General features: G+C 38.8%; 5 protein-coding genes across 11 annotated transcripts in view; 3 read left to right on the top strand and 2 right to left on the bottom strand.

The window, feature by feature from the left end:
* LOC129377892 (receptor-type tyrosine-protein phosphatase H-like) overlaps window positions 1–640 on the top strand; it is a 28,728-nt gene extending 28,088 nt beyond the window's left edge. Inside the window, exon 23 of the mRNA XM_055058124.1 lies at window positions 282–640. Within this exon, the coding sequence (XP_054914099.1) occupies window positions 282–410 (129 nt within the window). The 3' untranslated portion in view covers window positions 411–640. The remainder of the gene's footprint in view (window positions 1–281) is intronic.
* si:dkey-197c15.6 (putative nuclease HARBI1) lies at window positions 623–3,307 on the bottom strand. Its single transcript, XM_055058131.1, has 2 exons — window positions 2,499–3,307; window positions 623–1,214 (listed from the first exon to the last, which is right to left on the bottom strand). The coding sequence occupies exons 1-2, from the start codon at window positions 3,190–3,192 to the stop codon at window positions 793–795; spliced, it is 1,116 nt and encodes a 371-aa protein (XP_054914106.1). The 5' UTR covers window positions 3,193–3,307; the 3' UTR covers window positions 623–792.
* Window positions 3,308–4,006: 699 nt separating this feature from the next.
* pigp (phosphatidylinositol glycan anchor biosynthesis, class P) lies at window positions 4,007–6,234 on the bottom strand. 2 transcript variants are annotated; one of them, XM_055058140.1, is made up of 5 exons: window positions 6,180–6,234; window positions 5,828–5,918; window positions 5,349–5,421; window positions 5,152–5,270; window positions 4,007–4,990 (listed from the first exon to the last, which is right to left on the bottom strand). In XM_055058140.1, the coding sequence occupies exons 2-5, from the start codon at window positions 5,907–5,909 to the stop codon at window positions 4,875–4,877; spliced, it is 390 nt and encodes a 129-aa protein (XP_054914115.1). In that variant the 5' UTR covers window positions 5,910–5,918; window positions 6,180–6,234; the 3' UTR covers window positions 4,007–4,874. The 2 variants fall into 2 exon arrangements, with proteins under 2 accessions (XP_054914115.1, XP_054914114.1); XM_055058139.1 differs by having other exon boundaries at window positions 5,349–5,918; window positions 6,180–6,203.
* A 200-nt stretch (window positions 6,235–6,434) lies between these two features.
* On the top strand, window positions 6,435–11,950 carry rexo4 (REX4 homolog, 3'-5' exonuclease). Its single transcript, XM_055058130.1, has 8 exons — window positions 6,435–6,838; window positions 6,919–7,220; window positions 7,804–7,947; window positions 9,298–9,491; window positions 9,573–9,661; window positions 10,489–10,563; window positions 10,647–10,721; window positions 10,803–11,950. Exons 1-8 carry the CDS (start codon window positions 6,632–6,634, stop codon window positions 10,923–10,925), a joined length of 1,209 nt encoding a protein of 402 aa, XP_054914105.1. The 5' UTR covers window positions 6,435–6,631; the 3' UTR covers window positions 10,926–11,950.
* A 2,833-nt stretch (window positions 11,951–14,783) lies between these two features.
* Window positions 14,784–18,986, top strand: part of LOC129377853 (potassium voltage-gated channel subfamily C member 1-like) — a 61,258-nt gene continuing 57,055 nt past the window's right edge. For all 6 annotated transcript variants that reach the window (XM_055058058.1, XM_055058055.1, XM_055058054.1 and 3 more), the window contains exon 1: window positions 14,784–15,171. The gene's annotated coding sequence lies outside the window, so the exon portion shown is untranslated. The remainder of the gene's footprint in view (window positions 15,172–18,986) is intronic.

The raw sequence follows: 18,986 nt of genomic DNA, 5'->3' as shown, positions 1-18,986 counted from the left end.
AATTATTGAGATCTTATCTAAATAAAAATCTTTTCAGAGGCTAAAATGAAACAGACTGAAGGGAAAACAGTAAATCTGCTGCCACCCCTTCACACTTAAAAATGTTTTGTACTATTTTACAGTGAAGAGTTTAATTACTTAATTTTTTTAGATTTATAAAATTTTAGCACAAAGTATTTGTATTTTATCGGTATTGCCGATACCAGCTTGAATTTTACCCGGAAAGGAAATCGTTATCGAACATCTCTATTAAAAGTCTTGTTTTAAATGTCCCTCGTCAGTCCCAGTACGTGTTCCTGCACCAGTGCATCATGGACAGCCTGCAGCCGCCCGGCGGCCAGGAGGAGAACATTTACGAGAACGACGACTTGATATACGTCAACGCCACGGCGCTGCGACAGCTCCGCTGACCCGGCCGGCGGAACCGGGACCAGCCCAGCACTAAGACTTGATGGACATGATGACGAGCTGATAGTGTCATTATACTCTGAACATGAAGCACATTTATACATGGTGTTCATACTGTATAGAAATGCTTTTGTAGTTTACATCTGCCGGTTTGTTATTTTGCTGCCTTATGTTATTATTATTATTAAATCTTAATATCCTTCAAATGACCAGAGAATGTTAGAAATTTTATTAGAATTATAAAATTGTTCAAGTAGAAAAATGTAATCTGTACATAGAAATAAAACATTTTATATTCTAAACAATCCAAAGTTTTTCTGACTGGAAGAAAAAAAACTTTCAATGTTTTCTTCTGCAATTGCATCAAAGGAAACTGAGTGAGTTTCACGGATCCTCCTGGCTTTGCGGCGAGTCCCGGCTGCTGACGGAGGCAGAGAAGTTCCTGTCGATGAGTTCCTGTCGGGCTTTTAGTGCCTCTGGGTCGATCTCCATTGAAGACGTATACAGCTTGCCCGTGTACGACGGTTCGCTCACCCCGGACCGCGGCGGCAGAGGGACGGAGAACTTTTTGGCGATGTTGTGCAGGACGCTGCACGACTTGATGATGTTGGACTTTTTGTTCAGACAGGCTTCTTCTGCAAAGCCGAGCTGCTGCAGACACCTGAAGCGCCTCTTCATGGCGCCAAGCATGCTCTGCATGACGCGGCGCACCTTGGCGTGCGCCTCGTTGAAGCGGACCTCACGGTCGAACGCCGGGTTGGACACGGGGGTCAGGACGTGTTTGCTCAACCGGTAGCCTTTCCCTGCTTCACATGAAACGAGAGAAAATGAGTTCAGTTAGACAAAAACCAAGCATAGAAATATCACATATAGGACGGTCATGATAACAAATTTTGCTGGACGATAAATTGTTCCACACATTATTGCAATAAACGTTAATATTGTTGTTTTGACACCATTTTTAAGTGACATCACGGTAATAGTAAGATAATCCAAGAATACATTCTAAAAGCTCAGTAACACTGGAACTGGAAGACATTTAAATATCAAAACAAGCAAACAAAACAACAAAGAAAATACATTTTGAAGTCTTTGTGAACAAAATTGTCCTTCAAAATAAGGGCTGGTTGAAACCAAAACACCAAACTGAAAACTTTTATCATCCAGTTTTTGGTAGAAAGAGACAAAAAAGACATGATAAATCATGCCAATGGAAATGATTGAGTTTGTTTTAATTCATTTGATTAAAACTTGATTGATTGTGTGTTTATTGATTTGGCCTAATTGCATCCATCTTTTCTATGGCTGCTTTTTACTTTTACTTGAGTAGAAATATGTTGTGCTACTTTTACTTCAGTATATTTGGTTTCCCTGCTACCTCTGCTGATTTACTGGTGTAATGCTAATTTCTGCTAATCTTTCTAAGAATGCACATCTGAGAATAATTCACCTTGACTTCTTCTTTTAAGAGTTCTGAGAAAAAACTCTTAAAAGAAGAAAATTCAAACTCAAAATTTGAGTTTGAATTTTCCTTTTTTGGCTCTAATCCTCTTCCATATGTTGGTGACTAATAGGTTGAACTTTATTATGACGACATCAGCAGTTTTGTCTTTACTCTATTTGCTATCTGATGAACAGATCAGATAACTTTTGATAAAACTTTTCCTGTAAATATTGCTTTACAGGATGAAGCAAGAATCCTGTAAAGGTAATTGTGTGTTTTAAACTCATATTATAGTTAAAAAATGTTAGTGGAATAGATGACTTATTTGTGTTATTTTTAAATGACCCCACGCTGGGATTTGAACCGAGGACCTTGGAGTTAATGGGATTCTGGTTTCTGCCCAGGGCAGCTTTGATCAACCATTATGTTTTACAAAACTAACCTCTTTATCTGACCAGGATCTGGTTTGTTTCATGCACACACGAGTTAGATGGTATCTGAGCTACAATTAGGTAAGCATAACAGGAAGTGTGTGTTTTTTTCACATGTCGTGGTTTGCTGTGGGTTTGGGTGGACACAAGCGGAGGCTAAAAAAACCCACCACTGCTCTGGTTTTGTTTTTCAGCGCATCTTGTTCGTGTCTCACCAATAAACCAGAAAGGTCCGTGCAGACCGTCCTCCACCTCCCTCCCTTTGAACGAGGACTCCCACAGCTCCTGCTCAAACGCGCTGCCCACGCAGCACTTCTCCACGCTCAGGATGTTTCCCTCGGCGTCGCACATGAACTGGCTCACCACCGACGTGTACCCCAGCGTGTTGATGAACGACTTGAAGGACTTCTTGTCGTAGGGGGAGGCTCTGATCTTGAAGTGCGCCGGGGCCAGGACGCCCAGGACGCCGGGGATCCCGCAGAGCTCCTCCATCCTGGACGCGGTTCTGGCTCTGGCTTCGGCGGTCAGAGGGAAGGAGATGAACACGTCCGACATCCCCGCGATCACCCCGGAGATGATGTTGACCGCGTTGACCAGGCCGGTCGGCTGGTTGATCCCCGTCTTCGCCTGCAGGGAGGAGTTAAACATGCCGTGGGCGTAGTAGCTCAGCGCGGTCATGAGCATCACGTCCACCGGCGGGTGGCTCTTCTTAAAGGCGGCCGACTTAACGCGCAAGCGGACGGCGTCTGCGATGAAGGTTATGCAGGCTCTGGAGAGGTGGAAGTTCTCAAACAGAGCCTGGTCGGTGAAGTCGTTGAAGCAGTTCTGGGAGTCGCAGTCCTCCTCCGGTTCGCCGCCTTCCAGCAGCTCCTCCTGGACGGCGAGCCACACCGGCGCCGGGAAGGCCATGAGGTCCAAACCGGAGCCAGAACTTCCAGCCAGAACCTCCAACCAGCTGCGGGTCCAACAAACTCAGTGATAAAGTAACACAGGCTATGCTAAACAACAGCTGCTGCGCTCAAAGCGAAACAAAAGACTCTTCTTCTAACAAATCATTAGAATGATTTGCTAGAGGGCCCTAGAGCTTAGGGCCCTCTAGTGGTCATATTTTTATTTATTTTCGTTTGTTAACATTTTTTTGGATCATATTCTCCAAGGAAGATTAATTAGTTATTTTTATTTTCAGGATTTTTCATTGGCCAAAATATCGATCCAATAATCAACTAAACTCAACAAAATAAAGACTAAGTGCAACAAATTAATTAGCTTCAGGGTCTACAAAGCTGTCAACAACCATCACCAAATAGTTTATCATAACTTTCTCTAAGCTTCTTTAATGAACTAATATAACTATTGCTAGCAATGCTTTTATACTAACAGTTTACTAAAGTTGAGCTAGCATGTTTTGATATGACTTCATAATAATGAACTCAATGTATTTATTTGTTTAAAGGATTCATGAGTCATCTCATTTTTGAGTTTACAAAACTTAAAAATAAACTACAATAGAAATCAAAATATTTAAATCCTAAATGCATTACATTTAAACACAAACACCATGCTAGCACAGCCTGCTAAGCAGGTCACATGACATGACACAGGCAGAAAGGATGCTGCAGCAGTCAGTACAGTCTCTCTTTCACTATAACATCATTGCAATAGATTAAAAATAAAGTGAACATCGTACAATGAAATCTTGCCACTGCAATAAAGATCCGTTTATTTTTAGGCTTTTCACAAAAAAAAAATACTTTCTCGTAAATAAGATCTTAAATATCAATGAGACATTCTGTATAAATAAAAGTTAATTTAAAAAATAAAATCTTTACAGTAAGTACAGTAGTTGTAGATAATTTTGCACAGAATTTAACTTAATAAAAACAAAAATATTCAATAAAACTAAACCCAGCTCATTCCATTTTGAAAAAAACTATTTGACAAATATTTTATTCTGTATTTAAAGGTTTTCTTCTGATCTAGGAAATTAGTATTAGCATTTACTCAAAATCCAGATATCGGTAACAATGATATATAAATGCAACATGCAACAATGGAGACTTTCAGTGACTCATAAATCAGTTGTTACATAATAAATAAAATTTGACATAAACTGAGAATGATCTTTCTTCCTTCTGCATAAACACAACAGTTATTATCATTTATTATTTTAAGACAAATGTAACATTAATGTAGGTTTTCAATATAATATGCATTACCATTGATACTTCCATTATTATTTATTCCATCAATTTAACAAATTAATCATTTATAACAGTATTATTTACTTGTTACCTTGTTAACATCTCCAACACAAATTGATGCACTTTCATTTTAGAATTGCTTTCAAAGAATTATATTTATTACAGATTTGGAGCCATACTTTACTTTGGGCTTTATAAAAACAATAATTGCTGCACAAAACTTTGCATTTTTCTGACCCATACAGAAAGAAAAATAAATAAAAACCTGAGGATTTAATATCATAGCAATTATATAATTGTTGTCATATAAAACTGAGTTTTTTCTAACAAGAAAACAACAATCAAATGAACTAAACAGCGACGGTGCAGTGAATCTTAACCCGCCCACTGTCACGTCTCAGAGGATAAATAGAACATTTTGTTGACTTCACTGATGGAGACGTCCTCCAGTCGGGGTATTCCACCCTTCCTGTGGCAGTCTGACCTCTGACCTTGTGCAAATACATCTGTGACAGAAAGATGAAGTTTAGCAATATCTGGATGAGAACATGTTGTGCCTGAAGAGCTGTTGAGCTTTGAATTTTTTTTTTGTCCTAAATAAAATATGCATAGCTTTATTTCTTGCAGTTCAGTGGAAGTTATAGTAAATGATGGGATGGAGTCTCACCTGTGACGTTGTCCACAGAGTCCAGTGGAGCCGTGTTGCTCATGTTAATGCCGAACAACACAACAAAAGAAACCATTAATGCAACCAGGAGGTAGATTGGCATCGCAAGAGCCCAATACCTAAACAACACAAAACATTTCATAAAACAGTAACAAAGGCAGCAGGAGATATCTATTATTACAAGGGAGGTAACTTACTTCTGAGGCCAGTAGGTGAGTCCTACTGAATGAAGCCATTCCTCTGGTACATACGCCCACAGGCAGAACAAAACTACAGAGAGGAGACAGTTACAAGGATGACTCTCCTTGTAAAAATCACCCATATTTACTGAAGTATTCAGCCTTATTAGTGTCATAAATGTGGCTCATTTCTTCCCAGAAAAGAACAATGGAATATGACTGGATTTAACAAAAAATACACATTTCTTTAATTTGAATCGGTATGAAAATAAAAAGTCCAACAGTTTTCACCTAATTCTGGTGTCACCGGCTTACCGTCTGCTGTGGCTAATGATTGATTATGTTTAGATAATTATAACCAATATAAACATCTTAAAATGTGCAATAAATACAGAATAATATAGAATGAATATAAACATGTGTGGTGGTTTTCACTTCTCACCACTTCTCTTCCACAAGAAGAAATGGCTCCTAAGAAAACCTAAAGAGAAACTTACAGAAACCAAACTGTGAGCCCAGGAAGAGCACAAAGCCATAGATGGCTCTCTCAGGCAGCGGCGACGGGGAGTTTTCCACCATGATCTGAAACTAAAACAGAAGCACAAGACTAAAGAAATCAAACGAGAAACAGCGAGAGAGAGAGAGAGAGAGAGAGAGAGAGAAACCCCTAATAAACCTAAACTGGGCTTTACTTCCTTTATCAACAAGCTATATGACAAACACTCCTATTTCTGTAAGAAATACTCCTAAAAAAGCAATTTGCCCAAATTACCTGAGCTAAATAATAGTATAGATATCACAGATAAATATAACGAAAACAATTTTAACCAAAATGCAAACATAACCTACATTTTATCACCACGAAGACTTCCGACAACCCCCTTAACGTCGTGACGTTTGTCCGTACCGTACATTAGGTCGATGCGAAACATTTCTCGGAACAAACGTTCCTACATCGGAGTTACGCTTTATGTAGGGAAAAACGTCACCGACAAAACATTAAAATGCAATTTTACTAACACATAATTATTTCTTTCAATTATATAGAAAATAAAAATAATTTAGCAGCATAGTTTGTCGTGTAAAATCGGGAAGTGTTGCTTCGACGGAAACATTTTGCTGTTGCACACCGGAGAGATACAATGCAGCATGGCTTCGGAAACCCCACGGGTGAGCAAAATTATGAGCCTTTAAAGAACATATTTGAAGACTTTATTTCTGTTACTGTTCCGTTTACTGTAAAGTCACTTCCGTGAACAATTCTCGATCGGACGTCGTCATCCGGTGCGTTTTAAATCACAATGTCCAAGGCGAAGGAGAAGAAAGCGCATTCTGACGCCAAGATCCATAAACATACGGCTAAAGATAAGAGGAAGACGTTTTGGATCAAACAGAACCTGAAGAAGAAGAAGCTTGGGAAGCCAGCAGCGCCACAGAAGCAGCAGGAGAAACCTGGACCTCCACAGGAAGCCCAGCTGATCTCTGCCAACTGGAAAGCATTACAGCAGGTTGGTCTCTGCAGTGTGGATGCATCTAAACAGAAGCGTTCACTGGAGATTATACTGACCTTTCCCAAACTTTCCTGCAGGTCCTGAAGAGCAGCCAAGAGAAAAGGCATCAGAATGGCTTCACAACGAAGAAACACCAAGAAAATGCTTTTCAGAGGAAAAGTGTGAACTCTGCTGCTCCGAGCGAAAGGGACTCTGTGAAAAAAGAAAAGCAGAAAACGGTTCCTGTTTCTGGAGAGAATCTGAAGCTCCCTGCAGCTTCAGACTCTCAGCAATCTACTGCTCCAAAAAGGAAAAAAGACAAAGAAATGCCAAACAGTGAGGAAGAGGGACCAACGAAGAAGAAGAAGATCTCATTGGTTGAGGAGAGGAAACCTACAGAGTATGTACACTGTAAAAATGTTTATATTTGGGTTGAGAGATAGTGGACTTAAAAGAACTGGTTCCACTGGAACAGGATGAGAACATCATCATAAATGATGAAGCTGAAGAGTCGTTTCTGTTTCAAAGCTTAAATATTTTTGTGGAAATAATTCAATTTTTGACTTTATTAGACAAACTTGTGAATTAATTCAACTTAAAATAAACACATGGATGAGTTTTTCTATATTTTGCTGGAACGTTAGTCCTTTAATCCTGGAAATGTTCTTCAGATGATCGAAGGCCGACTTTGTAACTGTCTTTATGTGACTCTGTTCACAGCAGGGGTGCCAATAGTTGGTCTGCCTTTTTTCAGTCTGATTAGGCTACACAAACAATATATATATATATATATATATATATATATATATATATATATATATTGCATGTCATTTTAAAACTAAATCCATTTTTTTATCAGAATTCAGTAACATTCAGTAACAGCTTAGATCAACTTTCTGAACCACGGATTCTTTAAGCTGCAAATTTTCTTGATCCAGTCCAAGTCAGACTGCGGCGCTCTGACTCCTGAGCTCCTGTTTCAGGGACGACCTTTGGTTCGACGACGTCGACCCCGATGTTATCGAGGAAACGATGGGAGCAGAGGCAGCAGAGATCATGAGGAGGAAACAAGGCGTCCGCAGCAAAGAGCCAGAGACTTCCCTGGTGAAGGAGTCGGCCTTCAGCGGGTGAGTGGCGGCGCCTCTGGAAAACATTCCTGTTAGAAAAACCAAATCATGATGCTGAATAACATGTGGCTCATGAGTGTGAATTAATGCAAAAACAGACAGTCAAAAAAGAATTCATAAGAAACTGAGGGAGATTATATTTTTATACTTATTGTTACTCTTTGCTTTGTGAATTTGTTTATTGTATGATATTATTATTATTAGTGATAGTAGTGGTATTATGTTATAAAATAAAATCACAATTAGGCTTGTCTCAATAAATCAATTATTGGCCTGATAAACTAAAACAAACTCAATAATTTTCTTTTGCTTGATTTATCGTTTGTCTTTTTTCTCTCTTTGTACCAAAGCTGGTCGTCAATCTGCTGCTTTGGTCTCAACTTTCCCTTTTTTGAAAGACAATTTAATGACCAGAGACTCTAGAATTTATTGTATTTGTTGTTTCTGTTGTTTTTGTTTATTTATTTCCAGTTTCAATGTCAAAATGTTCATCATAATTTAAAGTTTATTGATCTTTGATAATGTGTTCTTCCATTATTACTCTTATATTACTTGAAAATTGTCATTGTAATAAGTTCTGGGACGATTTATCATCTGGAAAAAAATGTTATTGTGACTGAACTGATCTGTTGAGTAAACAGAAGAAAAGTTGCTGCTGTTTTAATGTAATTTAATTAAACCTGAACTATAACTTTACTAGTTAATAAATCATTTTAAAGGCATATCTAGTAATGTTATGCTCAGTAATTTTCTTTGTTTAGGGATGTGGGTAATTGCTTCTGCTGGTGGCTGGTTGCACAGCGCCCTCTGCTGGCAGATCTATGAATATGAGCATAATGAAGATGAAGGATTAAAAAATGTTTTTATTAAAATAGCAAGAAAAAATGGCATTAAGTGTTGGTATTACAGAACATTATGAAAGCATAAAATATTTTTATGAATAAAAGATGAAGACATTTTTATCAATGATACAAAAAAATAATAGAAACTGCAAATAAAAAATTTAACTTCAGAAGAAATGTAGTATTCATTAAAGTATTATCAAATGTTGACATGTTATAATGTCAACATTTGGACATATCATGTAAATTATAATGTCAAAATTAAATTGATGCTCTTTAGCATTAGCCTCCACTAAATACCATGTTGGCGTTGGGCTTTAGCGTTAGCAAAACTAATGTTTATTATTAGCTCTTTAGGGTTAGAGCAACTAACCTTGTAGCTAGTTACCTCATCCCAGTATTGGTTTGTCTGTCTGCTCTTCATCATGGCCATCAAATAACATTGCAGCTGATTATTAAAGCCTCTGGATCCCCTTTCCTGACCCTGGTTGCTCTTCTGTGTTGCCAGAATAACCCAAACTGTTGCCATCGACTGTGAGATGGTGGGAGTCGGTCCTGATGGTGAAGAGAGCATCCTGGCCCGAGTGTCCCTGGTGAACAAGTTTGGGAAATGCATCTATGACAAATATGTGAAACCCACAGAGAAGGTGACTGACTACAGGACAGCCGTCAGCGGCATCCGACCGCAGGACATCAAGGACGGTGAGGCGGCGGACAAACCGCCACAACCGCATGAGCTCCTGGTCATGTGACTGGATTTAATGTCTGTTTGTCTCACTGCAGGAGAGGATATTCAGACGGTGCAGAGGGAGGTCGCCGACATCCTGAAGGGGAGAATAGTGGTTGGACATGCCATCCACAACGACTTAAAGGTACAATGTCTGGTAAACCGACGTCAGAGGAAATTTTCCCTCAAAAAACTCAGAAAGTTTGAGAATCCTCTGAGGAATATTCTAGAGAAAAAATGTGGAAGTTTCTGAGTTTGACAAGTTGAACATTTGCTTGGAAAAAAAAACTCAGAAATTCTGATATTAATCTGTGAAATTTTCTAGACAAAACTTGGAAATTTCTGAGTTTCACAAGTAAAAAGTTTTCCAAAAGTGAAAAATTTTCAAATGTTGTAAAAATTAAATTATGGAAAATTTATGATATTAATCACAAAATTTCTAATTTTTTGACTTTCATATTTTCTGTTTCCCTGATGAATTTTTGCTTCTCTTATGTACTGACATTTATTGCTGTGCATTTTAGGCTTTAAAACTGAAACTTTTAAGGGTCTTATTCTATTGTGAACGACAGACTTTTCAAATTTTATTGAATGTTTTCATATTTTCTTGTGTTATAACCACAGATGGAGATGAAAACATTCATGTTTTCTTCCAGGATTGCGCTGGCTGCAGCTCCATCCATTCTCTTATCAACTATGTTTGTTATTTTTTCACACAAACTCTGATTTGCATGTCGAACAAAAAGTTCAAGCCGGGTCTCATGTGACCAGATCACCTCCTGGCACTGAGTGGCTGTTTCCTTCGTGGCTCATGACTTTCTTTAAACAGAGACTTTCTCCTTCCTCTTCTTCCAGTTTTCTGTATAATGTGACTGAATGTGAAAAGGTTCAGCTGCTGCATCTTGTCACCTAAAACAATAAACACTTAAAACCATCTTTAAATGGTTGGTTAACGTTTGGAAATGTTTTCAGATTTTGCTTCTGGATCATCCAAAGAAGTTCATCAGAGACACACAGAAGTATAAACCCTTCAGGCGGATCGCCAAGGTAACATAAAAACATAAAGTATTGATATGTTTTAAAGGTAAAATTAAAATTCCAGCTGTATTGATCTGATTTTCCGTCTTCAGAGTAGCCGGCCGTCGCTCAAAGTCCTCTGCAGAGAAGTCCTGAACGTAAAAGTCCAGCAGGGCGAACACTCGTCTGTAAGTCATCAGTAATCCGAGCTTTTACCGGAATATCGGCTGATTCACAGCTAAAGTGAGGTCACTTCCTGTGTTTTCCAGGTGCAGGACGCTCAGGCCACCATGAGGCTTTACACACTGGTGAAGAAACAGTGGGAAGCCGAGATCAGCGGCAGGAAGAAAAACAAAGAGTCGGAGGCGAAAAAGAAGAGGAAGCCGAGGTAGAGAGGAGGACGGAGGGGGACAAGGAGGACGGACGGAGGACGGATGGAGGACGGAGGAGGACGGAGCGCCTCTGGCTCGGAGAGGACTGGACTCGGTCCAGACTCGTTTTCACAGAACCACTCTGTGCCTTCAGAGGCAGAAACAAACATTATATGTTTATCAAAACGCGTTTATTAACTTACGTTCCACAGCAACATCTGTACGCTGTCTCATATGACCTTTGACCTTGTCACATCATTACAGATTAAATCTGTTCTGCAGGTTTTGTTTCGTAAAATGTCTCAGATGTTTTTAATCTTATAAAACCTTCCAGTTATTCCTCAGAGAACCCAAAAGTGTAAGAGAAGCACTAAACTGCAAAACACAGTCGTTTCTACTGCAAATATCTGTGAGACAAAGAAAAATAAAGAGGCTTATTTAAGTAAATAATTCCTTTAATATTGATGGAAAAGATCTGGTTCCACTGGCAGATAAATCCACTTATAACAAAACAAGTTTCCTTGTCAAAGTTTATCATCCAGTGGAACTAAAACATTTTTACCAAAAAAGTGAATGTTGTTGAATAAATGTAACTCTGGTCTCATTGCAGCTTTAATCTGATGACGTTTGAGCTGTAAGTTTAGCTTTTTATGATTTAAATCACAGAAATGTATTTGATTAAACTGAAACATTGTGACATCCAATCAGAGCGCAGCGTTTGAGATCCAGCATGAATAATGAAAATTGATGTTTGACCTGATGGACATCAGGTTCTGCTGGTTTCTGCTCATTGCTGAGGAAAGTCCAGAAAGCTCCCCTTTGTCCAGAACCGAGTCAGAACCTTCAGGTCCGACCAGTTCATGACCAACCTGAGGTCGTCCTGCTGTATGATTCCCTGAATTGTTTCCAGGTTTGCTCTGGAAGTATTGATCAGTTTGAAATGATGATTGCAGGAAAAACAGGATTAGAGAAAATGCAGGAAATATTTTCATCCATCGTTTGTTTGTTTCTTTCTTTCTTTTTTTCTTTCTTTTTTTCTTTCTTTTTTTCTTTCTTTTTTTCTTTCTTTCTTTCTTTTTTTTTTCTTTCTTTTTTTCTTTCTTTCTTTCTTTCTTTTTTTCTCTTTTTTTCTTTCTTTTCTTTCTTTCTTTCTTTCTTTCTTTCTTTCTTTCTTTCTTTCTTTCTTTCTTTTTCTTTCTTTCTTTCTTTCTTTCTTTCTTTCTTTCTTTCTTTCTTTCTTTCTTTCTTTCAGTCTTCCGTCCTCTAAAGGTCGTATCTCATTTTTTGATCCTTTGCTGGAGATTTGGACATATTTTATATTTTTAATGTTTTGTATTTTATTAACTCTTTAGTTTTTAATCAATGATTGATGGGTATTGAACACAAAAGCACACAAGCCACTCTTTTAAGATTTTTATTTATGAAAAAGAAAGTGTGTAAAAGTTAAATCAACATGTCTCCCGTTGAATCCAGCTGTTTATGTTTCATAGGAGGTCAGAGGTCACTGATGCTCCTGCAGGTTTGATTGTTGGCTGTGGATCAGGTGGAAAGTTCAGACCATTCCCAGGATTCCTGATTCTGCCTGAAGGATGAAAATTTGCTCTTTTCCATCAATGTGACATAAAAGCACAAACGTTTCCCTTCAAACATTTCAAGGAAAAAAAAACTAACAGATCCTGAAACTGGAAATATGAAGGGATTTAAACAAATTAGCAGTTTTCTCTTTTTTTATTGCTGCATTTTCTCAGTTTATTGGTTATATGAATGTTGTCCTTTATGAAATATTTAATTACATTACAATCAGTCTTTAAAATCATATCTTGTCTCAAAGAGATTCAAATAAAGGTGAAATAAACTGTCACATCTCTCACTGTGATGGAGTATTACAGCCATTGTAGACATTTTATTTATTTATTTTTTTAAAGGAGTAAATTTCCACCAAACAAAATGCAGAAATTTTTTCCCAAAAAACCTTTTGAGTGTAAAAGTTAGAAAATCTTAGAATTTTTGAGATTAACACAAAATGTTATTTTTTGTTTTGTTTGTTTTTTTGTCGAGTTTTCAACTTGTCAAACTCAACAATTTTGAGTTTTTGAAAAATTTTGACTTTTTCTGGTTCTTTCTTGAAAATTGTAGATTTTTTTTGGGCAGAAATGATCTGGATCCAAACATATGGATCTTTACTAACTCTTTCTTATATGATGGAAAAAATTGATAAAAAAAATTCCATTGTGGACATTTTTCTATTCCCAATAAGAATGTCCATAAACAGATTTACCAGCAGGGACATAAAAATCTTTCATTACTTTTATTACATTCTGTTTGCAGAAGGAAACTTGGCTGCAGTTTCTGTTTGCCACTGAACTTCTAGGAAATGTTGCTGGCAATTCAACCTTTTGGCTTTTTTTGTTTGTTTTTCCTGAAACTTTTCGCTGCTGTTGTTGCTTTTTGATGATGTGTTTTCTGCAAATTACTGGATCAAACTGACAGAAGAGAAACTGGACTGCTGTCAGGTTTTGCCTTCATGTTTCCAGATTTTCAGGTCAGTCATTTCGTCTCCGGGTCAAACGGACTGCAGCCGTCTGTCTCTCATCGCTGTCTGCTTTTTGTGGTTGAAGTTTACTGCCTCATGCGCTGACGGAGCAGATTTTGACTTCCTGTGAATTTCATGAGGCGTCTTCACTCAGCTTCCCATCAGTGAGTCCATCAGGGAAACTGCTGGCCCTCAAACATCCTCACCTGGTTTGCAAATCAACAACTTACTACAATAATGGAAAAAGTAAAAAAAAATAAGATGTTTGTTAAGGTTTTTTTTTTTTTTAAATCACTTCTCCTAAAGAAGATTTAGGTAAAATAACTTTGCAAAAAAATAAAAATGAAGTGACTGATGATATTTATCTTGAGCTAAAAGATGTTTTAAAAGTTGGATATGACACAATAAATTTTATTTATGGGTTCGGGGTTTTTATGTAGGTGGAAGCTAAAAAAAGATTTTAAAAAATCAAATGAAAAGCTGCTTTGATTAAACGGTGGCTGGAGGTGTGCAGGTCTCTGCATCTGGATTTGTTTTGGGGTTTTATATTTTCATCTCAGTAGATTTAAAAATATATATTTTACAGAGCAGATGAAGGTGAAAAGCTTTGGAATTAATTCATATTTCTATAAAATATGGAATTTTGACAAGAACTTTTTGCTATTCTATTAATATATTTTATATTATATATAATATTTTTGAACAAATAATGTAAAATCAAGCCAGTGGACATAATAGTTTTGTTTTTCTTGTTTAATTTTTGTCATGTCCAATAAATAAATGATGTTAAAATAAAAGCCAATTTCAGTGTTTTTATTTATTTATTCATCTGCCTGATGGCGTTTCACTGTTAAAGTGAATCACCTGCTCCTCTCAGACCACGTGACTGATGATGTCAAAGCCAGGAACCTGTTAGTGCATCCATCCATCCATCCATCCATCCATCCATCCATCCATCCATCCATCCATCCATCCATCCATCCATCCATCCATCCATCCATCCATCCATCCATCCATCCATCTACAGTTTCTTGGCTTTGACATCAAAAACAAACCAAACAAAACCAGTGAATCACTTCAATCTTCTCCTTTTTCAGTTCCGCTGCATTCATGAAGTTCAGGAGGAATATGGGAAAAGCATTAGTCTCTCCATTCACCGGGGCCTCCCGCCCTCTGTGTCTTGCTCTCTAATCCGCCCACATGAACCGTCTGAGGAAAAAAATAGTGCAGGAGGTGACGCTCCTCCAGAGGAACAGAGAGGAGAGAGAGAGGAGAGAAGGAGAGGAGAGGAGGAGAGGAGTCTACAGGCTGCATCTCCACTCAAACATTTGGAAGAGGAGGAGGAAGAGGAAGAGCTACACCCAGAGAGACAGAGAGAGAGAGAGAGAGAGAGAACAACAAAGACTGGCACTTCTGTTTTTTCTTTTTTGGCAATAACAAAAAGGTGGGAGAGACAGAAAACAGCACAAATAAGCGGGGACTTCTGCTTCATTTCATCATCATGACCATAACGCGCTTTAAGTGACATCCGGCAATAATAACGCGGCTTCCAGCAACAGATGCGCGCGATTCGCTTCTGATGTGGAAGAAGAAGCAGAAGAAAAGCGATCAGCTGGATGAGGAGCTGGACTGAGAGCATCAAGCAGAGAAATCTGCGCTTTGATTGATCTTTTTCCGTAAAGCTTCACGTGCGTGTGCGCGCGCGCACAACAGCCGAACCTGAGCCAAACGCGAGTGAGTATTAAACCGTGACAGCGTGTGTGTGTGTGTGTGTTTCTATATTTCATATATCGGTGATTTCATATATATTCTCCCAGCCTGGAAAATTAAATAATAATCAAACAGAACTGCATCCGTTCAGCAGCATTCAACAAGTCTGCAACACCGGCCAGAAATCAAATCGTGTTCTGATCTACATCTGACTCAAAGCACTTAGCAGGGAACCGAGAACTACAACCTTGTTGAAACTGCAGACAAAATGAAAATGAAATGATAAATAGTTTGATGCTGTGTGACTAGAAGGAGGCCGGGGGTTGAAATGTTGGGTGTTTCCCGTCTCCTCCAGCAGATCGGAGCAGTTTCATGACTCTGGGTGCATGCATGCACTCCCTCCTGCATCATTCTGCCTGCACGAGTTCCCCTGTTGCTGTGTGTGTGTGTGTGTGAGAGAGAGAGAGAGAGTGTGTGTGTGTGTATGTGTGTGTTGCTTTGTGCTTTTAGCAGGAATGCATCTGTTCTTCTCTTTGCATGTCAGTTTTCTCTCTCGCTCTGTGTGTGTGTGTGTGTGTGTGTGTGTGGAGGCCTGAAATGGAGGTCTGATATGGAGGAGGAGATGCAGAGGCTGAACAGGAAGGACATGGTGTCTCTGAGATCTCATCCAGGAAGTCTAGAAGAGATGGAGGCGGGATGCTGAGCGTCTAGACTTTTTCTCCCTCCTCTCTCCGCGGCCTCATCCCGGCGTTCGCTGACAGCTTCCTCCATCTGCATTCCTTTGCATTTCACACACAGAGCCTCTGGTTTCGTAACAGCTGGCTCCGGCGCTCCTCTCTTCTCCTGTCCTCTCCTCCTCTGTTCCTCCATTTGCTCTCCCTCCGCCACCTTCCCCAGCCCTGCTCTCGGTCCTGCATTATGAATCGACTGCTGCTGCTATTTTTAGGCCCAGGGTAACCCAGAAACGCCCCTTTTTGATTTTTTGCAAAGAAGAGGGAAAAAAGAATCCCCTCTCCTTGTGGGATTCTGGTGGAGCAAGTCAGAGCGGCTCGTAAAATGATTCGCTGCTGTTTGAATCTATTTTGGAAGCTGTGATTGAGTTACGGATCTGTTTTCCTCGGACCCTTCATCTCTCCCTGCCTCTCATGCTTTCTCTCTCATCTGTGGCCTTCAGAGCTGGAAACTTCACCGCATGTGTCCTGATGACCTGCTGGAGAAAATCCAGCTCCTCTAATATCCACTTTGCTCCCATTTTTCCTCTTCTTAGCTTCTCTGCGCTCAGAAAGGATTTACTCTGGTTTTTACAGTGAGATTCTGTGAAGTTATCATCAATAGTTTCCTTAAAGTAAACAGACGGTCGGTTAGAAAATCCTCAGAGCGACGCAACTTATAAAGTATATTTTCTATACTTTGTTTAACCAGATTAAATGCTGAGCTAACTCATATAATCCCAGTTTTTTTGGATCACAGTGGAAGGTGGTGCTGTGGGCAGGAAGAAACTCCAGTAGCAGTCAGTGCTGCAGTGTGCTTATGACTATCCTAACATGCTAACAGCTCAGTTTCCAGGCAGCAGAGATTATATTCCACTGTAATTTGTCCTGGATTAGACCTCCAGCTGTTAGCAAGCGCTGCTAATCAGCCTCATTTGCTTTTGCCACTCCCTCTTTTCACACAGTTAGAGATCCAGGCAGAGAGACGTTGGAGTCGGGTATCATTTGAACTTCTTGATATTTATATACACAAGCAACATTTTGTTTATTTTGTAGGGTTAAAAATAAAGAAAAAAAACCCAGAAAAATTCAAAGTTTCTTTTTATGGCACATTGATAATCCAGGAAAATGATGTCAAACATGGAGTTTCCAACCTTATGCCAAGAAAACTACATCTAAAAAAATGCTGCTGTTGATTTTAGTATCATTCTCTAATGAAATTATAGCATGAAAAAGTGTTTATTATGTTTATTTATAAAAGCTTCAGCTGGTTTTCTGTCATTTATCTGCCCTTCAGAACAAAGACTTGCTGCTGTTATTTCATCCAGACCTGATCTGAGCTACCAGGAGTTACAGACAACAATCCCAAACTTTACTCCGCGTCAAACTTCCTCCATTTGAGTTGCTTGAAATGGCTGAAATCTGTAAAAACATAAACTCCAGTCTGACTGATAAACTTTCCCACTCTGAGGATTTACTCACTTTTTCCTACAAACTGTTTCCTACAGATAAAGGAGTTATTACTGATAACAACTTCAGTAACGGACTGAAGTTATTATCAGATCTACTGGCCTTTTTTTTGCAGTAGATCAGACAGGAAGAGGGCAGAGAGAGAAAAGCAAAGGTCAAAGGGTCAGGAATCGAACCCCGGTGAGTTGAGTGTTTATTTATGGCCCGGCCGCTTTACCGCCGCACCACAGCCGCCCCTCAGCTGCTCCTTTAAACACTTATTAAAGGTTTTATGAAGGCAGATTTTGTTAAAAGGCTTTAAAAAGTTAACATCTCCAACTCTGTTGGGTCTGAAACCATTAGCTTCAGTCTCAGAGGCGAAAGCTTATCGCTGATCCAACGAGGGACCAAAACTAAAGCAAACTTTTGCTGTTTTATAGCAACTTTTCTCTCAAAAACGTCTCAGCAAACAGTGTTTCGCGAAATGTTACGTCATCGTCTGCCTGTTTTTAGGCCTGAATTAATGCCAAACATGACCTCTGACCCCTACTTAAACTCAAACTACTTTAACTAAAATAAACTGGAAATAAATCTGGACAGAATGAAACTTTAGTCATAAGCTGGAACGAGTTTCAGACTCTGGAGTCTGCGGCTGATCCAGAAACAGGAAACAAAGGTTGGAGGCAGTGTAACACCAATTATCTTCCTAAACAGAGAAAGAAATTCCTAGAGTTTTATTCAGAGAATGTAAAACAGCATAAAATCATTTAAAATTATTCACATAATTTATAATATAATGCTTTGCCTTTTAACTTCTAGCATTAGAAGTGGACGAAATAATTTGTTCCTCTGTTAATGACCAGAAAGGTAACAAAGGGAATAATAAATAAAAATTTACCAAAATCTAGTCAATGAAAATCAGGCATCACTAACAGAATTATTCTGGTCAAAATGATTTGACCAGAATAATTTTATTGCTCAACCTTTCTGGGTAATGAAAATTATTTTTATAACTTTTGCACCTCAGGCATTCTGGCTATTCTTTTCTCGAGGCACTATAGTTCTTCCTTTATTTATTTTCTTATGATTCAGTTGAACCACATTTCAAAAGCAATGTCTGGTTTTTGTTGCTTAATTGTCAGTTAATTTTATTTGTTAGCGCAGAAATACTTTTTATGGAGTTGTTTTTGCAGAAAAGATTCCCGGCGCCAGTAGGGTTGATTTGACCTGGAAAAGCACAAAAGTTGTACCAAAAAACGGGTCGGAAAGTAAGCTGTTTAGATAGATAAGAACAACAATTGTTATTAATTGACTTGTTTTGCAGTTCTGGTGTGGAGCAGATGTTCAGATCAAGAGGTCATTAGTATTTCGGGGAAACTCCAACACACACTCAGTCAATGGCAGCCAAGTATCTTGACGCAAACCAACAGAGATATTTGGATTGGTCAAAACTTCTCTCAAACCCTTGACGTCATTGGAAGCTATAAAAACGCCTGTACACAAAGAACGTGGAGATTTTTGCTTTTGAGAACTTTGAGATTTGAGAAACAATGCTTTGTATGATGCATCCGTGGGAGGCGTGTTAATAAATCTCCCGACCCGTCGTGGCTGGCGGTAAGAACTCGTCTCTGTGGTTTGTTTTGTTTATCCATATATTTGAGAGTTTTGCGCCTCACAATT

Source organism: Poeciliopsis prolifica, unplaced genomic scaffold (genome assembly GCF_027474105.1).
Source record: "Poeciliopsis prolifica strain line A6 unplaced genomic scaffold, Auburn_PproV2 SCAFFOLD049, whole genome shotgun sequence".
Classification (NCBI taxonomy): Eukaryota; Metazoa; Chordata; class Actinopteri; order Cyprinodontiformes; family Poeciliidae; genus Poeciliopsis; species Poeciliopsis prolifica.
Note: the sequence above shows the minus strand (reverse complement) of the source record. Positions and strands in the feature narration are given on the sequence as shown.

Bases quoted from the DNA above. Each gene is read 5' to 3' on its own strand.
- si:dkey-197c15.6 (XM_055058131.1), bottom strand. From the start codon at position 3,192: ATGGCCTTCCCGGCGCCGGTGTGGCTCGCCGTCCAGGAGGAGCTGCTG. The intron at 1,215-2,498 runs GTGAGACACGAA...TTTCATGTGAAG, and splicing joins CGGACCTTTCTGGTTTATTG to CAGGGAAAGGCTACCGGTTG.
- pigp (XM_055058139.1), bottom strand. From the start codon at position 5,506: ATGACACTAATAAGGCTGAATACTTCAGTAAATATGGGTGATTTTTAC. The intron at 5,271-5,348 runs GTAAGTTACCTC...TGTGTTGTTTAG, and splicing joins CTCACCTACTGGCCTCAGAA to GTATTGGGCTCTTGCGATGC. The intron at 4,991-5,151 runs GTGAGACTCCAT...TTTCTGTCACAG, and splicing joins CTCTGTGGACAACGTCACAG to ATGTATTTGCACAAGGTCAG.
- rexo4 (XM_055058130.1), top strand. From the start codon at position 6,632: ATGTCCAAGGCGAAGGAGAAGAAAGCGCATTCTGACGCCAAGATCCAT. The intron at 9,662-10,488 runs GTACAATGTCTG...AAATGTTTTCAG, and splicing joins CCATCCACAACGACTTAAAG to ATTTTGCTTCTGGATCATCC. The intron at 10,564-10,646 runs GTAACATAAAAA...TTCCGTCTTCAG, and splicing joins CCTTCAGGCGGATCGCCAAG to AGTAGCCGGCCGTCGCTCAA.